General features: G+C 45.5%; 1 protein-coding gene across 1 annotated transcript; it reads right to left on the bottom strand.

Moving 5' to 3' along the window:
* Positions 1-689: 689 nt before the first annotated feature.
* On the bottom strand, positions 690-18,914 carry TPGS2 (tubulin polyglutamylase complex subunit 2). The gene is made up of 7 exons (XM_087958754.1): positions 18,760-18,914; positions 15,448-15,527; positions 9,639-9,726; positions 9,202-9,333; positions 7,724-7,837; positions 1,556-1,716; positions 690-992 (listed from the first exon to the last, which is right to left on the bottom strand). The coding sequence occupies exons 1-7, from the start codon at positions 18,830-18,832 to the stop codon at positions 744-746; spliced, it is 897 nt and encodes a 298-aa protein (XP_087814880.1). The 5' UTR covers positions 18,833-18,914; the 3' UTR covers positions 690-743.
* Between the last annotated feature and the right edge of the window lie 248 nt (positions 18,915-19,162).

The following is a 19,162-nucleotide window of genomic DNA, read 5'->3' as shown; positions in this document are numbered from 1 at the left end:
GCTTGGGAGGGCGCCAGGTTGGGGAATGATGCCCTGCGAGCTGAGCAGGGATGGATTGGAAGGGAGGGAGGGAGGGAAGGAAAGAAGGAAGGAAAGGGAGGATGACAGGAAGGAATGGAAGGAGGTAGGGAGGGAGAGGAGGGAAAAGGAACGCAGTCGAGTGAGAAAGAGAAGGTGGAGGGAAGGGAGAGGGAGGAAGGAAGGAAGGAAAGAGGGAGGCTGGAAAGCCCATTAAAAGGCCCCCTTCATCCCCCCTCCCTTTTGCTGAGTTGCAGGCATGCCTCTCCCCCCCCCCCCAAAAAAAAAACCAGCCAGAGGTTCAAGTCTCCGTCAATAAATAATTCAGCAATAAATATGAAGTCCTGCAAAAGCAGAAAGGAACCACTGGGACCTGGAAGGGTTAGTGCAGGGGTCCCAACGGGTGGGCTCTTACCGGCGCTGGTGCTGGCGCCATCTTTTGTAAAGTGCTTCCGGTGAGCTTTCCGGTAGAAAGTTCACGGAAGCACTTTTCATCAAAGATGGCGCTTCCTTCCGGTGAGCTTTTCGGGTAGAAAGCCATTTCTCGAAAACTCACAGAACGCTGGCCATTTTTGCAAAAGTGCTTCCGGTGAAGTCACCGGAAGCACTTTTCAAGATAGCGCGCCAGTTGATGCGGCCGGGCCGCGGCGTCGAAAAGGTTGGGGATCCCTGGGTTAGTGGGTGGGCTAGGATGGGAGGAGGGCGTTTGGGGGTCCAGGGGGAGCTCAAGGCTGCGCTTCTCGTCTTCTTGACAAGCTCCCGCCCTGTGACGGGGTCCGGGGTGACCCCCCTGCCGCCTGACTCTTCTGAGCGGCGGGCACCTGGGACGGGGGCCTCTTCTTCACCAGGGAGGCCTTGGTTTTGCTGCGGAAAACCTTATTGGGGTCCAGCTTGTTGACGAAGGAGGCATCGGCCGCTTCCCACAGCTGCTCCTCCGTGTTGACCGTGATGGGTTTGTACATGTTGAACCATTGCTGGAAGAGGGAGGGAGAAAGAGTCAGCAGGGCAGGGGGTCTGGGGAGGAGGGAGGGGGGAAGCAGCCGGGGGGGGGGAGAAAGGGACCCCCAGGAACCCCAGATGATTTGTCTCCCTCGGGGGCTCTCTTGAGCTTGGGTGTTTTTCCTGCAGACGTTTCATGACCCAACTAGGTAACCTCATCAGGGCTGAAAGGGAGGGGAGTTTATGGAGGGGAGGATGGGAAGATGGGAGGAGGAGGGGAGGGGGAGGACAACGACTGTGGGGTCCTTGGTGCTCTCTGAGCTTGGGTGAAAACAAAGTTTCTCCTGACAGGAATTAAGGAGAAACTTCCTAACAGGGAGGACAATTAACCAGTGGAACAGCTTGCCACCAGAAGTTGTGGGTGCCTCATCCCTGGAGGTCTTCAAGAAGAGACCAGACAGCCACTTTGTCTGAAAGGGCACAGGGTCTCCTGCTTGAGCAAGGGGCTGGACTAGAAGACCTCCAGGGTCCCTCCCAACTCTAGTCATTCTGTGCTGGGTGCAAGGAAAATGGTTTCTGAGGAAGGGGCAGCTCTCACCTTGGCCTGGGGGCTCAGGCCGTAGCCGGTGAAGGTGTATTGCCACTGGGGGAGCCCCAGATGCGTGATCATGAGCCGGTAGTAAGCTGTGAAGGATTCGGTGAGGAAGTGCCAGTAAAGGGCTCGGTCCAGGAACCAGATTTCCGATTCGGGGCTGACCACTAAGGGGGAGACAGAGAAGAACCCCAAGAGTTAGGAAAACGGGTCGAAAAACCTTTTCTCCCCGCAGCAAAATTTAACGGCCTGCATTCAGACACACTGTCCTCATTTTCCTTGCCAGCGCATCAATGCAAACCCAGAATATTTGGCTGAGTTAACTGAGGCTCAGTTCGTTGGTGTGTGTGTGTGTGTGTGTGTGTGTGTGTGTGTGTGTGAATGATCTCCCTAGGAGACGGTGAGTTCTAGTTCCTTCTTAGACATGAAATCCAGATGGGTAACGTTGGGCCAATCACTAGCAGACAGTGCATTCTAGTCCCGCCTTAGGCATGAAATCTGGATGGGTGACTTGGGCCAAACACCAGGAGACAGTACGTTCTAGTCCTACCTTAGGCATGAAATCTGGATGGGTGATTTTGGGCCAAACACCAGGAGACAGTACGTTCTAGTCCTACCTTAGGCATGAAATCTGGATGGGTGATTTTGGGCCAAACACCAGGAGACAGTACGTTCTAGTCCTACCTTAGGCATGAAATCTGGATGGGTGATTTTGGGCCAAACACCAGGAGACAGTACGTTCTAGTCCTACCTTAGGCATGAAATCTGGATGGGTGATTTTGGGCCAAACACCAGGAGACAGTACGTTCTAGTCCTACCTTAGGCATGAAATCCGGATGAGTGACTTGGGCCAAACACCAGGAGACAGTGAGTTCTAGTTCCAATTTAGGCATGAAATCCGGATGAGTGACTTGGGCCAAATATCAGGAGACAGTGAGTTCTAGTTCCAATTTAGGCATGAAATCTGGATGGGTAACATTGGGCCAATCACTAGCAGACAGTGAGTTCTAGTCCTACCTTAGGCATGAAATCCGGATGAGTGACTTGGGCCAAATACCAGGAGACAGTGAGTTCTAGTTCCAATTTAGGCATAAAATCCCGATGGGTAACATTGGGCCAATCACTAGCAGACAGTACGTTCTAGTCCTACCTTAGGCATGAAATCCGGATGAGTGACTTGGGCCAAACACCAGGAGACAGTGAGTTCTAGTTCCAATTTAGGCATGAAATCTGGATGGGTGACTTGGGCCAAACACCAGGAGACAGTGAGTTCTAGTTCCAATTTAGGCATAAAATCCCGATGGGTAACATTGGGCCAATCACTAGCAGACAGTACGTTCTAGTCCTACCTTAGGCATGAAATCCGGACGAGTGACTTGGGCCAAATACCAGGAGACAGTGAGTTCTAGTTCCAATTTAGGCATAAAATCCCGATGGGTAACATTGGGCCAATCACTAGCAGACAGTACGTTCTAGTCCTACCTTAGGCATGAAATCCGGATGAGTGACTTGGGCCAAATATCAGGAGACAGTGAGTTCTAGTTCCAACTTAGGCATGAAATCTGGATGGGTAACTTGGGCCAAACACCAGGAGACAGTGAGTTCTAGTCCTACCTTAGGCATGAAATCCGGATGAGTGACTTGGGCCAAATACCAGGAGACAGTGAGTTCTAGTTCCAATTTAGGCATAAAATCCCGATGGGTAACATTGGGCCAATCACTAGCAGACAGTACGTTCTAGTCCTACCTTAGGCATGAAATCCGGATGAGTGACTTGGGCCAAATACCAGGAGACAGTGAGTTCTAGTTCCAATTTAGGCATAAAATCCCGATGGGTAACATTGGGCCAATCACTAGCAGACAGTGCGTTCTAGTCCTACCTTAGGCATGAAATCCGGATGAGTGACTTGGGCCAAATACCAGGAGACAGTGAGTTCTAGTTCCAATTTAGGCATAAAATCCCGATGGGTAACATTGGGCCAATCACTAGCAGACAGTACGTTCTAGTCCTACCTTAGGCATGAAATCCGGATGAGTGACTTGGGCCAAACACCAGGAGACAGTGAGTTCTAGTTCCAATTTAGGCATGAAATCTGGATGGGTGACTTGGGCCAAACACCAGGAGACAGTGAGTTCTAGTCCTACCTTAGGCATGAAATCCGGATGAGTGACTTGGGCCAAACACCAGGAGACAGTGAGTTCTAGTTCCAACTTAGGCATGAAATCTGGATGGGTGACTTGGGCGAAATATCAGGAGACAGTGAGTTCTAGTTCCAATTTAGGCATAAAATCCCGATGGGTAACATTGGGCCAATCACTAGCAGACAGTACGTTCTAGTCCTACCTTAGGCATGAAATCCGGACGAGTGACTTGGGCCAAACACCAGGAGACAGTGAGTTCTAGTTCCAATTTAGGCATGAAATCCCGATGGGTAACATTGGGCCAAATACCAGGAGACAGTACGTTCTAGTCCTACCTTAGGCATGAAATCTGGATGGGTGACTTGGGCCAAATACCAGGAGACAGTGAGTTCTAGTTCCAACTTAGGCATGAAATCTGGATGGGTAACATTGGGCCAAATACCAGGAGACAGTGAGTTCTAGTTCCAACTTAGGCATGAAATCTGGATGGGTGATTTTGGGCCAAACACCAGGAGACAGTGAGTTCTAGTCCTACCTTAGGCATGAAATCTGGATGGGTGACTTGGGCCAAATACCAGGAGACAGTGAGTTCTAGTTCCAATTTAGGCATAAAATCCCGATGGGTAACATTGGGCCAATCACTAGCAGACAGTACGTTCTAGTCCTACCTTAGGCATGAAATCCGGATGAGTGACTTGGGCCAAATACCAGGAGACAGTGAGTTCTAGTCCTACCTTAGGCATGAAATCTGGATGGGTGACTTGGGCCAAACACCAGGAGACAGTGAGTTCTAGTTCCGACTTAGGCGTGAAATCCGGATGAGTGACTTGGGCCAAATACCAGGAGACAGTGAGTTCTAGTTCCAACTTAGGCATGAAATCTGGATGGGTAACATTGGGCCAATCACTAGCAGACAGTACGTTCTAGTCCTACCTTAGGCATGAAATCCGGATGAGTGTCTTGGGCCAAACACCAGGAGACAGTGAGTTCTAGTTCCAATTTAGGCATGAAATCTGGATGGGTAACATTGGGCCAAATACCAGGAGACAGTGAGTTCTAGTTCCAACTTAGGCATGAAATCTGGATGGGTGACTTGGGCCAAACACCAGGAGACAGTGAGTTCTAGTCCTACCTTAGGCATGAAATCCGGATGAGTGACTTGGGCCAAATACCAGGAGACAGTGAGTTCTAGTTCCAACTTAGGCATGAAATCTGGATGGGTGATTTTGGGCCAAACACCAGGAGACAGTGAGTTCTAGTCCTACCTTAGGCATGAAATCCGGATGAGTGACTTGGGCCAAACACCAGGAGACAGTGAGTTCTAGTTCCAACTTAGGCATGAAATCTGGATGGGTGATTTTGGGCCAAACACCAGGAGACAGTGAGTTCTAGTCCTACCTTAGGCATGAAATCTGGATGAGTGACTTGGGCCAAACACCAGGAGACAGTGAGTTCTAGTTCCAACTTAGGCATGAAATCTGGATGGGTGATTTTGGGCCAAACACCAGGAGACAGTGAGTTCTAGTCCTACCTTAGGCATGAAATCCGGATGAGTGACTTGGGCCAAACACCAGGAGACAGTGAGTTCTAGTTCCAATTTAGGCATAAAATCCCGATGGGTAACATTGGGCCAATCACTAGCAGACAGTGAGTTCTAGTCCTACCTTAGGCATGAAATCCGGATGAGTGACTTGGGCCAAATACCAGGAGACAGTGAGTTCTAGTTCCAATTTAGGCATAAAATCCCGATGGGTAACATTGGGCCAAACACCAGGAGACAGTGAGTTCTAGTCCTACCTTAGGCATGAAATCCGGATGAGTGACTTGGGCCAAATACCAGGAGACAGTGAGTTCTAGTTCCAATTTAGGCATAAAATCCCGATGGGTAACATTGGGCCAATCACTAGCAGACAGTGACGTTCTAGTCCTACCTTAGGCATGAAATCCGGATGAGTGACTTGGGCCAAATACCAGGAGACAGTGAGTTCTAGTTCCAATTTAGGCATAAAATCCCGATGGGTAACATTGGGCCAATCACTAGCAGACAGTACGTTCTAGTCCTACCTTAGGCATGAAATCCGGATGAGTGACTTGGGCCAAACACCAGGAGACAGTGAGTTCTAGTTCCAATTTAGGCATGAAATCTGGATGGGTGACTTGGGCCAAATACCAGGAGACAGTGAGTTCTAGTTCCAACTTAGGCATGAAATCTGGATGGGTGACTTGGGCCAAATACCAGGAGACAGTGAGTTCTAGTTCCAACTTAGGCATGAAATCTGGATGGGTGATTTTGGGCCAAACACCAGGAGACAGTGAGTTCTAGTCCTACCTTAGGCATGAAATCCGGATGAGTGACTTGGGCCAAATACCAGGAGACAGTGAGTTCTAGTTCCAATTTAGGCATGAAATCCGGATGAGTGACTTGGGCCAAATATCAGGAGACTGTGAGTTCTAGTTCCATGTTAGGCATGAAATCTGGATGAGTGATTTTGGGCCAAATACCAGGAGACAGTGAGTTCTAGTTCTAATTTAGGTGTGAAATCTGGATGAGTGACTTGGGCGAAACACCAGGAGACTGGGAGTTCTAGTCCTACCTTAGACGGGGAAGCTGGTTAGGTAGCCTTAGGCCAGTCATATTCTCAGTCCAACCTACCTCACAGGGTTGTTGTCATGGGGAGCAGAGGAAGATATGTTGGATATATTCGACATCTTGAGTTATTTATAAAAACAATAAAGGCAGGATATAACTAACTAACCAATTAACTAACTAACTTTGGTAACTAAAGGCATGTCCATCTTCTCCAAAACTGGCCAGCCAATCAGCTCCCTAGAATTTCTCACCTCATCCCTCTCAACTTCTGTAAATGTCTTGGCTTCCCCATTGTTTGGGAACTCTCTTTCTTGTCAAGGGGGCTCAAGGATGGTTGAAATAAACTATGGTTCTTCTCACTGCTCTGCCGTTTCTGACTTTTCTACAACTGCCAAGTCGTTGACTGGGTTCTGACCCAGCCTTAGCCATGATTTGTGGCTTAGTTTAGCAATAGTTGGGTTCATCCTACCCTTAAAACCCAGTGTTGTGGTCCATCGGCAGCCTGCGGAGCTGGCAGCAGAGTCGGACAGTGGGGAGGAACAGGGGCCAGTCCGGGGGTCTGGGGAGGACTCGGACAAGGGATATGCATCCGACACAGAGATGGCGCCAGGGACATCTGGGAGTTATGTGCCGACTCCGGAGCCTCCAGAATCTGACATCAGTGAGGCAGAGGAACAGGGGGAGCCTGTTTCCAGTGTGTGCATGTGCAGAGCTGCCAGAAGGCAAGAACAGTTAAGACAAAAGGGTCGACTCGGGAGTAAGGCTTGGAGGTGATTGCCCCTCCCGTAAGACATAAAGGAGGAGCAAAGGGACAGGAGCCTTTGCAGGAAGCAACTTTGTTCGTACTGGTCGGTTTGAAACCTGAAGCTCGGTGTTGAATTTGTGTTCCGTTTTGGCTTCGGATAAAAACTATCCTGTAATCTGCAACTCTTACACTGCAAAAACATATGGAGACACAACTCGACCAGGGCAAAGCAATAGACGCAATCTACATAGACTTCTGTAAGCCTTTGATTCAGTGGTACACGACAAACTACTCCTAAAAATAAAATCCTATGGTATATCTGGACAACTGAATAGTATACATTTATACTTATTATCTTGTAAACAATTGGCAAATCAAATAAATAAATAAATAAATAAACTAATTGGACATTTAGTCCTTGGCAGCATTTCAAGGAAGATAAAGGTGAGTGCTTATCAGACTTATCCTGAAGGCCTTTGGCGGACTTCCATGGGACTATTTACAAACTGTGTGAGACTCATTACGGCTGTGAATGACTAAAATTCCCAGCTGTTGAAATAAAGAAAAAAGGGGTTGGGGACTAACCTGTGTTTGTTAGTGTCTCCATAAGCCTTGGTCAGAACACCCAGAAACCATGGTCTACAAACCATGATGATTATGCTCACACCACAGATTTAGATTCTGGTTAGTGACATACCCGGCTTGGTGTTCTTGTAGACGAGGCAAACTTTCCCGTTGCCTGCACAGGAGTCTAATTCGAATATCAGACACCTGGTGTCCAGGTGAGGCCTTTTCGGTTGTTCCTTGTTACCTGCGGGAGAAAACAGCCAAGAAAACAGACAAAGCTTTCCCAGAGAAACTTCCTAACTGGGAGAACAATTAACCAGTGGAACTGCTTGCCACCAGAAGTGGTGGGTGCTCCGTCACTGTTTTTTTTTTAAGAAGAGACTGGACAGACATTTGTCTGAAATGGGATGGGGTCTCCTGCTTGAGCGGGGGGGCTGGACTAGAAGACCTCCAAGGTCCCTTCCAGCTCTATTCTGATTGAGTGGCAGCCCTGGAGGGTTGACAGACAAAAGATGAGAAAACTTGGAACTTGGCAAGATCCAGAACTCCATCTTGGTGAGGTCGTGGTAGTAAAAAGATGACAGACGACGCTAACGGCTGTGGTGGTAGGAAAGAATACAGAATAGGAGAGTGGAAAAGGAACTTGGAGGTCATGTAGTCCAACCCGCTGCTCAAGCAGGAGCTGCTATACCATTTCAGACAAGTGGCTGTCCAATCTCTTCTTAAAAACCTCCAGTGTTGGAGCATCCACAACTTCTGGTGGCAAGTTGTTCCACTGATTAATTGTGGTCACTGTCAGGAAGTTTCTTTAGTTGCAGGTTGCTTCTCTCCTTGATTAGTTTCCATTGATTACTTCTTACTTTGCTTTCAAGTGCTTTTATATAAAAACTAGCTGGATACCCGTGTGCTTCGCTATGAAACGATGCGGCCGGCCTTAGTTTTGGGGGAGGAAAATAAGGGGGGAAAAAATCTGCCTCTGCCTCCCAGCATCCATCGGTATTCATCTGTCTAGCGCCCCGTCAGTGTGTGAGAGAGTTGAGGGCTGTTTGCAAACTGAAACAGTATTTGCTGTGTGAGCAAGGAGGAGACAGCAAGGAGCCTGGGTGTGGCTTAGCTCAACTGTTCTGTCCTAAAGTTGCTTGGTGCTCTGAAACTGAAACTGAACTTCCTCTCCTCTGCTTGTGTTTTGCATTTGGAAGAGATTTCTTTCCAGATGGGGAGGGGGAGTAGAACTCCTTAGCATCAGAGCATGTTAATAATAATAATAATATACAAAATATTAATGCTTTGATGGTCATTTTGAAAAATCCTTTCTTAGTGAGCCCCTAGAAGCCAAGAGGAACATATGTGTCAAATTTCAAGTTTGTAGGCTTTACAGTTCTGGAGATGTTTTGATGATGCGTGAGTGGTCTTTCGCTTTTATTTATATAGATAATAATAAAAAAAGGGGGATTAAAAATCTAATCTAATGATAATAAACTCTGCCCTACACAGCTTTTGATCTTCGTGTCAACGAAGCAAAGAGGGAGGGGGAGAGGATTTAAGTCTCTCTCTTTCTCTCCCTCCCTCCCTCTGTATTTGTGTGTATGTGTGTGTGTGTGTGTATACCTTCCTCCTCATCGGAGTCTTCCAGATCAGCCAGAGTTGGTGCACTGGGCAAAGTGTACACTGGTGAGACACAGAGACGGTTCAGCTTGGAGATGCTGTTAATCGTCATGCAGCCTAGAGAAACTGGGTTATCTAAGAAAGAGAAAAAGAACCTGATTTGCGCAATGCGCGATGCCCAAACCTTCAACCCCAGTGTCGTTAGAGACCCCACGCACCCACTCCACGGCCTGTTTCTGTTGCTCCCCTCTGGGAGGAGGTTTCCAAGCATTTCTAGCAGGACTACCTGATTCTATCAGGGCTTTGCTCCCTGGGCCATCCGTCGGGCAAACTCACAAGATTCGTTTTTCTCGCCATGTTGTATGTATCCAAACTAGACTGTGTTGTAGATCAAGGACCTGGGATCAAGCAAGGGAGGGAGGCGGGGCAGAGACCCTTACCATCAAACTTGACGTTCCAGGTCATCCGGAAACCGTCGGTCATGAGGTAGAAATTCTTCAGATCGTCTGGTAGGACGCAGGCGTTTTTCTGCAAGCGAAGACCAGGGGGGAAGGCAGGGGTGGAAACAAAAACAGAAAGGAGTAAGAAGTGGGACGTGTTGCGTCCTGCGACATACATCTCAGTGGAGGTACGCGACTGGTTTGGACCGGTTCAATCGAACCGGTAGCAAACTACCTGTACCACCAAACTGGTTCCTCCGACAATCAGCTGCGAGGATAAAAGAAGCCACAAGTGCATGAGTGGGTGGGAGGATCACGCCTAGCTTTTTGTTTCACCCTCTCAGCTGATCGGCACGTTAAGGGGCGCGCACGCATTTTAGGGGCTGCACGGGAATGCCCATGAGGGGTGCGCATGCACAGTCACCCCATCCAATCGGTAGCAAGCGAGGTAGGAACCTGCTACTGATACAGCCTGTGAGAAAGGCGGGTGTGGACAACCCCGAAGAAGGAATGCAAAGCCTACGAAACAGGAGCTCAGCCCAGGAAAACGGGACGGTGTGGGAAAGAACATCAAGGATGCTCCGTCTTGATTCTCTTTGGTGTAAGATGGAGGGACGGAGAAACACTGCCGGGGTTTCAAGGTTGGGTTGTGATTATATTGTAACACAGTATTTCTTGTCAAATACAGATGGGTCAACATCCAGCTTGAGAATTCATAGATCAAACTCCAGGGTCATTCAGTTTCTGAAAAAAAACCCCAAACCTTACTGTTTGTTGAATACACTTGCATGACAATGTCGAAGTAAAACTAACTCTGAGGTTCCCAAACATCAGTTCGTAGAATTAAACAATAATTTCCCCAGCCATACCCCCCAACCTTTCAAGTAGTCCATGTAAACAAGATAGGATAGGTCATGTTTTTTTTTACTCCAAGCACACCAGCCCACATTAAAAATGAAATTCTGTTGCTTGGTCTTAAGGGGGTGTATATCTACCCAAACATTTACGTAACACATATAGACACATACTGTATAGAGTACATACGGTACATAAATATGTACCTGCACCATACATATATATGCATTTAGACACACACACACACACATTTCACTGTATTGAATATCTAGTGGAAAGCGGAAACTTGAGAGTTCACAAGGTTGATGCTAAAAACATCACGCTACAAGCATCATTTTACAGCATCAAGTTCACTTTGTTAGGGGAACCGCCTGCTTCCATTCTGCACCTCTTCGGCTGCCCCTGAGAAGGTTTCCGCCTCTCCTGGTCTTCCGCGAAGTCCTACAGGTTTCATTCCTCCACCTTGACTTTAACCCGTCCGAAAGCGACACCTTCCCTCCCCTTATTCAAATGGCAAGTGTAAGAGGCACAGAGCTTGCAACGTTTCATCCTTGACAGGGGGAAGGTTTTATAGGTGGCCTACGCCTCACAATCAGGAGGCTTTGGAGATCGATCCTACGTAGCGGAAGATATTTCTCTCTCTCCGGGCCCAAAGAGAAAATATCTGCAGTGAACTTTGGGGCAGGCATCAGGGAGGGCATCTGGCCAGTAAACGCTCAACTCCATTTGGTCGCCCCGACCGTACCCCGAATTAAGGGGTGGCAGGGTTGCAAATGGGGTCCGCGCTGTCAAAGCTTCTAACCAAAAGCAGCATTTCTGCAAAGCCCCCTCTTGATCATTTGGGGGCAATTTTAACCATTTCCTCTTGTTATGCTTATGTTATTATGTTTATTATTATGTTGTTATTATTATGCAGTTGTTATGTTATGATTAGAGGGCTGGCGGCTAAAATATTTGAAGAACTGTTGCAGGAATTGGGGATGGCCAGTCTAGAGAAAAGAAAGACTGGGTGGGTGGGGGGGACATAACAGCAGCATTCCAGGATTTGGGGGGCTGCTCCACAGAAGAGGGGGTCAATCTATTTTCCAAAGCACCTGAAGGCATGGCAAGAAACAACGGATGGAAACTGACCAAGGAGAGAAGCAACCTGGAATTAAGGAGAAACTTCCTCACAGGGAGGACAATTAACCAGTGGAACAGCTTGCCACCAGAAGTTGTGGGTGCTTCATCACTGGAGGTTTTTAAGAAGAGATTGGACAGCTCCTTGTCTGAAATGATATATAGCATCTCCTGCTTGAGTAGGGGGTTGGACTAGAAGACCTCCAAGGTCCTCTTCCAACTCTATCATTTTGCTTGGTTTAGGCCCTGACATTCTTCAAAGTTTCATCTTGAAATAGCCAAGGGTTGTGTTTGCCACGGCTATATTTTCTCCCAGCTGACCCTTCGACATTCTTAAAGACTGGAGTGAATGCTGACCCCTTTGAACTGGCAGGCCTTTTATCTTAGAGGCCATTCGGCTATCTTTGACCAGTTCTCAGCTGTCCGGACAACTGCCTATTGTCCATTCTCGACTGGATTCTCCTGGCCATTCTACATGACATGTCCTTCCAATTCTACCTTTGGAAAACGACAGACTGCAGAGATGGTTGTTGTAAAAGCCCGAGAGGAAAGAAATTGGCCTGAGATACAGTCTTCTGGAGTGAGAGAGAGAGAGAGAAAGAGCAATCCAAGAACAGGTAAGAAGGTTGGAATAGAATAGAATAGAATAGAATAGAATAGAATAGAATAGAATAGAATTCTTTATTGGCCAAGTGTGGTTAGACACACAAGGAAAAAATATTAAGATACAACATTTAGTGATAGTCATAGGTTACCAATAAGCAATCAAATCATACTAGGAAACAAATAAAACAATATAAATTGTAAAGCAACATGGTTATAGTCATACGTGGGAAGAGATACCGTGTTTCTCATATAATAAGGCCGGGTCTTATTTTTTTTTTGAGCCCCGAAAAAACGGCTAGGCCGTCTTTTCGGGGGTGACTTAATTCCCCCCCCCCTTGCATCTTAGGGCGGGCGGCAACGGCTTGGATGTTGACCTTGGCGTTGGTGGGGCACTTTGTATCAGGGTCAACACAGGCAGCACCATATCCAGGTGTGCAACAAAAGTACTTCCTAACAGCAAGCCCCCCCCGCCATTTCCCCCCCATTTCGCATGTTTTAATATAGGCCTTAATTTGGGGGGAGAGGCTTAATTTCATTTCATGCCTATAAAACATGCTGGGACTTCCTATTGGGGGAGGCCGTATTGTTGGAGAAAGAGGGGAGGTACTGGAAAGGATGAGAAGAGTAGCAGTAATACAGTAGTAGCCAGTTTCGGTCAAATGCTGCAAAATTTAATTCAGGGGTCCCCAAACTTGGCAACTTTAAGACTTGTGGACTTCAACTCCCAGAATTCTGGGAGTTGAAGTCCACAAGTCTTAAAGTTGCCAAGTTTGGAGACCTCTGATTTAAATTAATGCAGAACGAGCAATATTGCTAGGAAGGAATGGTTCCGCGCGGTGTTTCCTTTTTAAAATATCTTGACGGCTACGGGACATTTTACACGAAGGACTGTTGCAAGAACAGTCTGTACCATTTCAAGAGCAAAATAAGTCAAATTCCAACCCGCCCTCCACCCCAAAAAAGAATCAGTTTGGTCGAGCGGATAAGGCACTCGGTTAGAAAGTGGGAGAGCGCAAGTTCAAGTCCTGCCTTAGCTATGGGAACAAGGTGGGTGACTGTGAACCACTATAAATTCTAGTCCTGCATTAAGCATGAAAGCCAAATGGATGAGTTTGGGCCAATCACTAGGAGACTGGGAGTTCTAGTCCTGCTTTAGACATGAAAGCTGGCTGGGTGACTTTGGGCCAATCACTAGGAGAAGGTGAGTTCTAGTCCCTCCCCAGGCCTGAAAGGCAGGTGCGTTTGACTTTGAGCCAATGCCCGGACATTGTAAATTTTTGTCCTCTCTTAGGCATAAAAGTCGACTTGATAAGTTTGGGCCAATCAGTGGAATAACTTGCCTCCAGAAGTTGTAAATGCTCCAACATTGGAAGTTTTTAAAAAGGTGTTGGACAGCCATTTGTCTGAAGTGGTGTAGGGTTTCCTGCCTAGGCAGGGGGTTGGACTAGAAGACCTCCAAGGTCCCTTCCAACTCTGTTATTCTATTCTATTCTATACTTTTTTTCACTTGTTCATTTGTTCGTACACAGCGAGCATTTTCAAAATTAGCAATTTAATCTTGCACCAGAAGCCCCATCCACACCTTTCATAAGTCTCTTCCTCTCCAAGGGATGCCTTGACGTGTTGAATACTCGAATATAGCTCATCAGTCTGGAACCCACATTACATATCTGATATTAACACAGTTGAGAAAGTCCAGAAATATTTCACAAGAAGAGTTCTCCACTCCTCTACTCGTTGTAGAATACCTTATGCCACCAGACTCGAAATTCTAGACCAAGAAAACCTAGAACTACGCCGCCTTCGGTCCGATCTAAGTATAGTATACAAAATCATACATTGCAATGTCCTACCTGTCAATGAATACTTCAGCTTCAACCATAACAATACAAGAGCACACAATAGATACAAACTCAAGGTTAACTGCACCAAACTTGGCTGCAGGAAATACAACTTCAGCAACAGAGGGGTCAATGTCTGGAATACTCTACCTGACTCTGTGGTTTCTCCTCCAAACCCCAAAAACTTTAACCTTAGACTGTCTACTATTGACCTCACCCCTTTCCTAAGAGGTCTGTAGGGGTCGTGCATAAGCGCATCAACGTGCCTACCGTCCTTGTCCTATTGTTTCTTTTTATTTTTCTTATATGTACCCATTTCATGTATTGATAATTATGTATATACTTATACCTTAATCTTGTTAGCAATTGACAAATCAAATAAATAAATAAAAAATAAATTGACCGCAGGCAGCTGAGAAACTTAAGGGAAACTCTGACCTCTAGTGGCAAAAAGTGGGAAGGGAAAAAAAGTGATGGTTTCTAGAGGAGTCTGACTACCGGTATTTATCTGTATCCCACCTATATTATTTTTAAATATTAATTCAAGGTGGTGAGGATATCCAACCACACCTTCCTCTTCCTATTTTCTCCATAACAACAGCCCTGTGAGGTGGGTTGGACTGTTGAGGGACTGGCTGAAAATCACTCAGCCGGGTTTCTTGCCTAAAAAGGGACTAGAACTCACAGTCTCCTGGTGATTGGTCCAAAGTCGCCCTGCTGGCTTTTGTGCCTAAGGCAGGACTAGAACTAATTATTTCCTGGTAATCGGACCAAAGTCACCCAGCTGGCTTTCATGCTCATGGCGGGACTAGAACTCACCATCTCCTGGTGATTGACCCAAAGTCACCCAGCTGGCTTTCATGACTAAAAAGGGACTAGAACTCACTGTCTCCTAGTGATTGACCCAAAGGTGCCCAGACGGCTTTCATGACTAAGGGAGGACTAGAACTCCCTGTCTTTGGGTGATTGGGCCAAAGTCACCCAGCTGACTTTCATGCCTAAGATGGGACTAGAACTCACAGCCTCTTGGTGATTGGCCCAAAGTCATCAAGCCAGTTTTCATGCCCATGGCAGGACTAGAACTCACCGTCTCCTAGTGATTGACCCAAAGTCACCCAGTTGGCTTTCATGCCTAAGATGGGACTAGAACTCACAGCCTCTTGGTGATTGGCCCAAAGTCACCCAGCCAGTTTTCATGCCCATGGCAGGACTAGAACTCACTGTCTCCTGGTGATTGGCCCAAAGTCACCCAGTTGGCTTTCATGCCTAAAATGGGACTAGAACTCACCATGTCCTCCTGGTTTTTAGCTTGATGCTTTAACCACTAGTCCACACTGACTCTCAGTTACACAAGAGAGCAGACTAAATGCAAACGGAGGGCGCAGTACCTGTTCCCAGGAGACGATTGTGTGTCGCTCAGCCGGTTCTTTTTCTACAAACATGACTTCCGTAACTCCTGGAGAGGTTTCTACAACAACAGACAACACAGAAACGCCAGGCGTTCAGTTGCTAAAAAAACGGTACGAAATATAAGGAGAACTAGGGGGGGAAAAAACCCTGGGAAAAATTTCACACTTTTTGAAAACAAACAAACAAACAAAACTTAATTTCTCTTTTCACTGTTGCAAATATATTATTATTGCAAGAAAAAAACCTGATTTTTTGGGAGGGAATGATTTGGTAAAGAATCTATGCATTTTACAAGAATTCAGTTTGTCATTTTTCAGGGGGTTGGACTAGAAGACCTCCAAGGTCCCTTCCAACTGTGATAGTCTATTCTATTCTATTCTATTCTATTCTATTCTATTCTATTCTATTCCATTCCATTCGATTCCATTCCATTTTTTATTCTATTCTCTATTCTATTCTATTTTCTATTCTGTTCTATTCTATTCTATATTTTATTCTATTCTATTTTCTATTCTTTTCTATTCCATTCTATTTTCTATTCTATTCTATTTTCTGTTCTATTCTATATTCTATTTTCTATTCTATTTTCTATTCTATTTTCTATTCTATTCTATTCTATTCTATTCTGTTCTATTCCATTCCATTCCATTCCATTTTTTATTCTATTCTATTTTCTATTCTATTTTATTCTATTCTATTCTATATTCTATTCTATTTTCTATTCTTTTCTATTCCATTCTATTTTCTATTCTATTCTATGTTCTGTTCTATTCTATATTCTATTCTATTTTCTATTCTTTTCTTTTCTATTCTATTTTGTATATTCTATTCTATTCTATTCTATTCTATTCTATTCTATTCTATTCTATTCTATTCTACAGATAATAGAAGATACTTTTTTCAGCCCAAATCATCACACAGGGCGGTTGTTATGGGGGAATTCCTACTGACACAAGAACCACCCTGCGAGGTAGGCCAGGCTAAGCGAAAACTACGGGTTCAAAAATCCCCCCCCCCCAGATAGCAGACAGAGGACTAGAATATAGGCCACCCACCCCAATTAGGGCTTTAATCCCTACATCACAGTGGCCCTATGGATCTTAAAGTTCACAGAGGCAGGTATGGGGATAATGGGAGATGTAGTCCAAACACAGAGAGCCTCTGGCTAGGGAAGGTTGATAGAAATGATTAGAGAGATTCCATTTCCTGATTAAAGGTAGTCCTTGACTTATGACCGCAATTGCGAACCTAATTTCCATTGCAAAGCAAGGGGTGGAAGGATCTTAAAGGAGTCCTAAACAGGATTTTATGACCGTTTTTGCCATAGTTGTTTTGCGAATCACAGAGCCGATTAGCAAATCTGGCTTCCTTCACTGACTTCGCTTGACGGAAGCCAGCTGGGAAGATCACAGATTGTGACCATGGGGCACTGCAACCGTGGTAAATACACGCCTACATTTTAACCTCTGATACAGTGATGGGTCATAAGCACGAGGACCAGTTAAGTCATTTTTTTTTCCTCCCAGTGCCGCCACAACTTCAAACAGTCGCTAAATGAATGGCTCCAATAAAGGAGATTATTTGTCCTCTGAAATGAAGGGTAGTCCTCCACTTACGACAATTGAGACCAAAATTTATGTTGCTGAGTGAGAAATTTGTTAAGTGAGTTTTCCCCCTCTCCCGTTTTACAACTTTTCTTGCCTCCGTCGTTAAATGAATTGCTGTGGTTGTTAAGTTAGTAACCCGGTTCATCAAGGGGAGGCGGCCATGGTCATAAGTGTGAAAAAGGGTCCTCCTAAGCCACTTTTTCCAGTGCTGTTGTAACTTTGAACCGTCACCAAGAAAACTGTTGGAAGTTGAGGACTACCTGCGTTGTGTGAAGGCTTAGTGCTGGCTAACATGGACTGAATATTAGAAAAAAAAAAAACTTCCTAAAAGTAATTGGGTGACCCAGAAGGAGGGTGGGCTCTTCACTGGAGGCGTTGAAGGCAAGTTTTGGAAAACCGCTGTCTTTGAGAACCTTGGATCTGGATCCCTGCCCTGAGCAGGGGGTGGACTGGATGATCTCAAGGGTTCTTTCCAACTCTAGGATTCCTGACCTCCTGCTATAGCATAATGCAATTTAGGCTTGCGGTGGGAAATGTCCCCAAGAGGACAGCCACCCCCCGCCACGGGTAGGCATAGCTGCCCGCATTTGTCTAACCCAGGCGGATTCAACAAGCCATAGTTAAACAAGCCATAGTTTAGCAGAAACCACGAAAGCAGGGGATGCGATGTAATAGAGCTTTCCTTTTAAAAATGGTGGGAAAATTTTCTCTGGTGTGAAAGAAGGGGAAGTAAGACCTTCTTGTGGTAGGAAAAAATAAAAAAAAATATAATAAATATTAAATAAAAAACAAAAACAAAGTAGAAAAATAAAAGAGGATAAAAATAAAAAAGCCCCAAAAGTAAAATAAAAACTAAAATAATAAAGAACTAAAAATAAAAGATAAAAATAAAACAGAAAAACCAAAAATAAAATAAAAGGATAAAAATAAGGATAAAAAATAAAATAAAAATGACAAAATAAAAATAAAGTAAAAACTAAAAATAAATAAGATCAAAATAAAATGATAAAAATAATAAATAAAAATCAGACAAAAAGTAAAATAAAAAATTAGAAATAAAAATGAAGTAAAAAAGAAAAAAACAAACAAAAATAAAAATAAAATAAAAGGATAAAAATAACAAAGACAAAAGTAAAAAAAATAATGAAACAAAAATAAAGCAAAAACTAAAAATAAATAAGATCAAAATAAAATAACAAATAAAATGATAAATGAAAATAAGAACAAAAAGTAAAACAACAAATAATAAAATGATAAAAATAAAGTGAAAACTAAAAATAAGTCAAACCAATAAATAAGTAAAACCAATAAATAAATAAATTAATTAATTTATAAAAAAACGATGTGGAAAAGAATCAAGGTCTCCATTTGGATATCACAGCTGGAATCTTCAGATCAGGAATTTGAAATCAAATTATTTTTTCCATGAGGGTAGATGGGAGACCACCAGGAGATCCTCAGGCGGTAGGCAAGCCCCCCAAATGGGAAAATAAAAATCCCAGCATCGGGAGGAGCAGTTGGGGGAACAGTTGGGGAGCCTGAAGCCCCCCACATCGCCTCCCCGGGAAAAGCAGGGTTCTCTCTTGTTGCTGCCCGCGGAACTCCCTGCCACTTGATAACTGGCAGGACCGGCCGGACCGTCACCCTGGCAACGCGAAGAGGCGGGGCCCGGCTGCCACTCACCCAGGAGGCGGGTCACCCCGAGGGTGAGCTTCTCCAGGTAGGGCTTCACGCCTTGCAGACCCCGGTCCTCCATCTCCCCGCAAAGCCACCAAGCGGAAGTCTTTTGTCCCCTCTCGCCACCCTTATCCCCCTTCACTTTCTCTCACACGCGCACACACACCCTCCGCCGCATAGCATCATACTCAAGCCGTTCGTTGACTCGCGCGATGCTTGACGGGAACGGTAGTCCCACTCGGGTACCGATTCCTGGGAGAGAAGGAAAGTAAAAGAAGAAAAACTACACCTCCCACAAAGTCCCGCGGTGGGTTTTTTTTTCCCCTTGCCTTCTGCGGGAGATAACCATTGGCTGTTGGCAAGACTCCGCGTTGCCGGGGCCGTATCTGGGCAAAGCTTGGGGCGGCTA

This window comes from Notechis scutatus, chromosome 2 (assembly GCF_049901735.1).
Source record: "Notechis scutatus isolate UNSWTSFEM ecotype Mainland chromosome 2, rNotScu1.2, whole genome shotgun sequence".
In the NCBI taxonomy this organism is placed as follows: domain Eukaryota; kingdom Metazoa; phylum Chordata; class Lepidosauria; order Squamata; family Elapidae; genus Notechis; species Notechis scutatus.
Note: the sequence above shows the minus strand (reverse complement) of the source record. Positions and strands in the feature narration are given on the sequence as shown.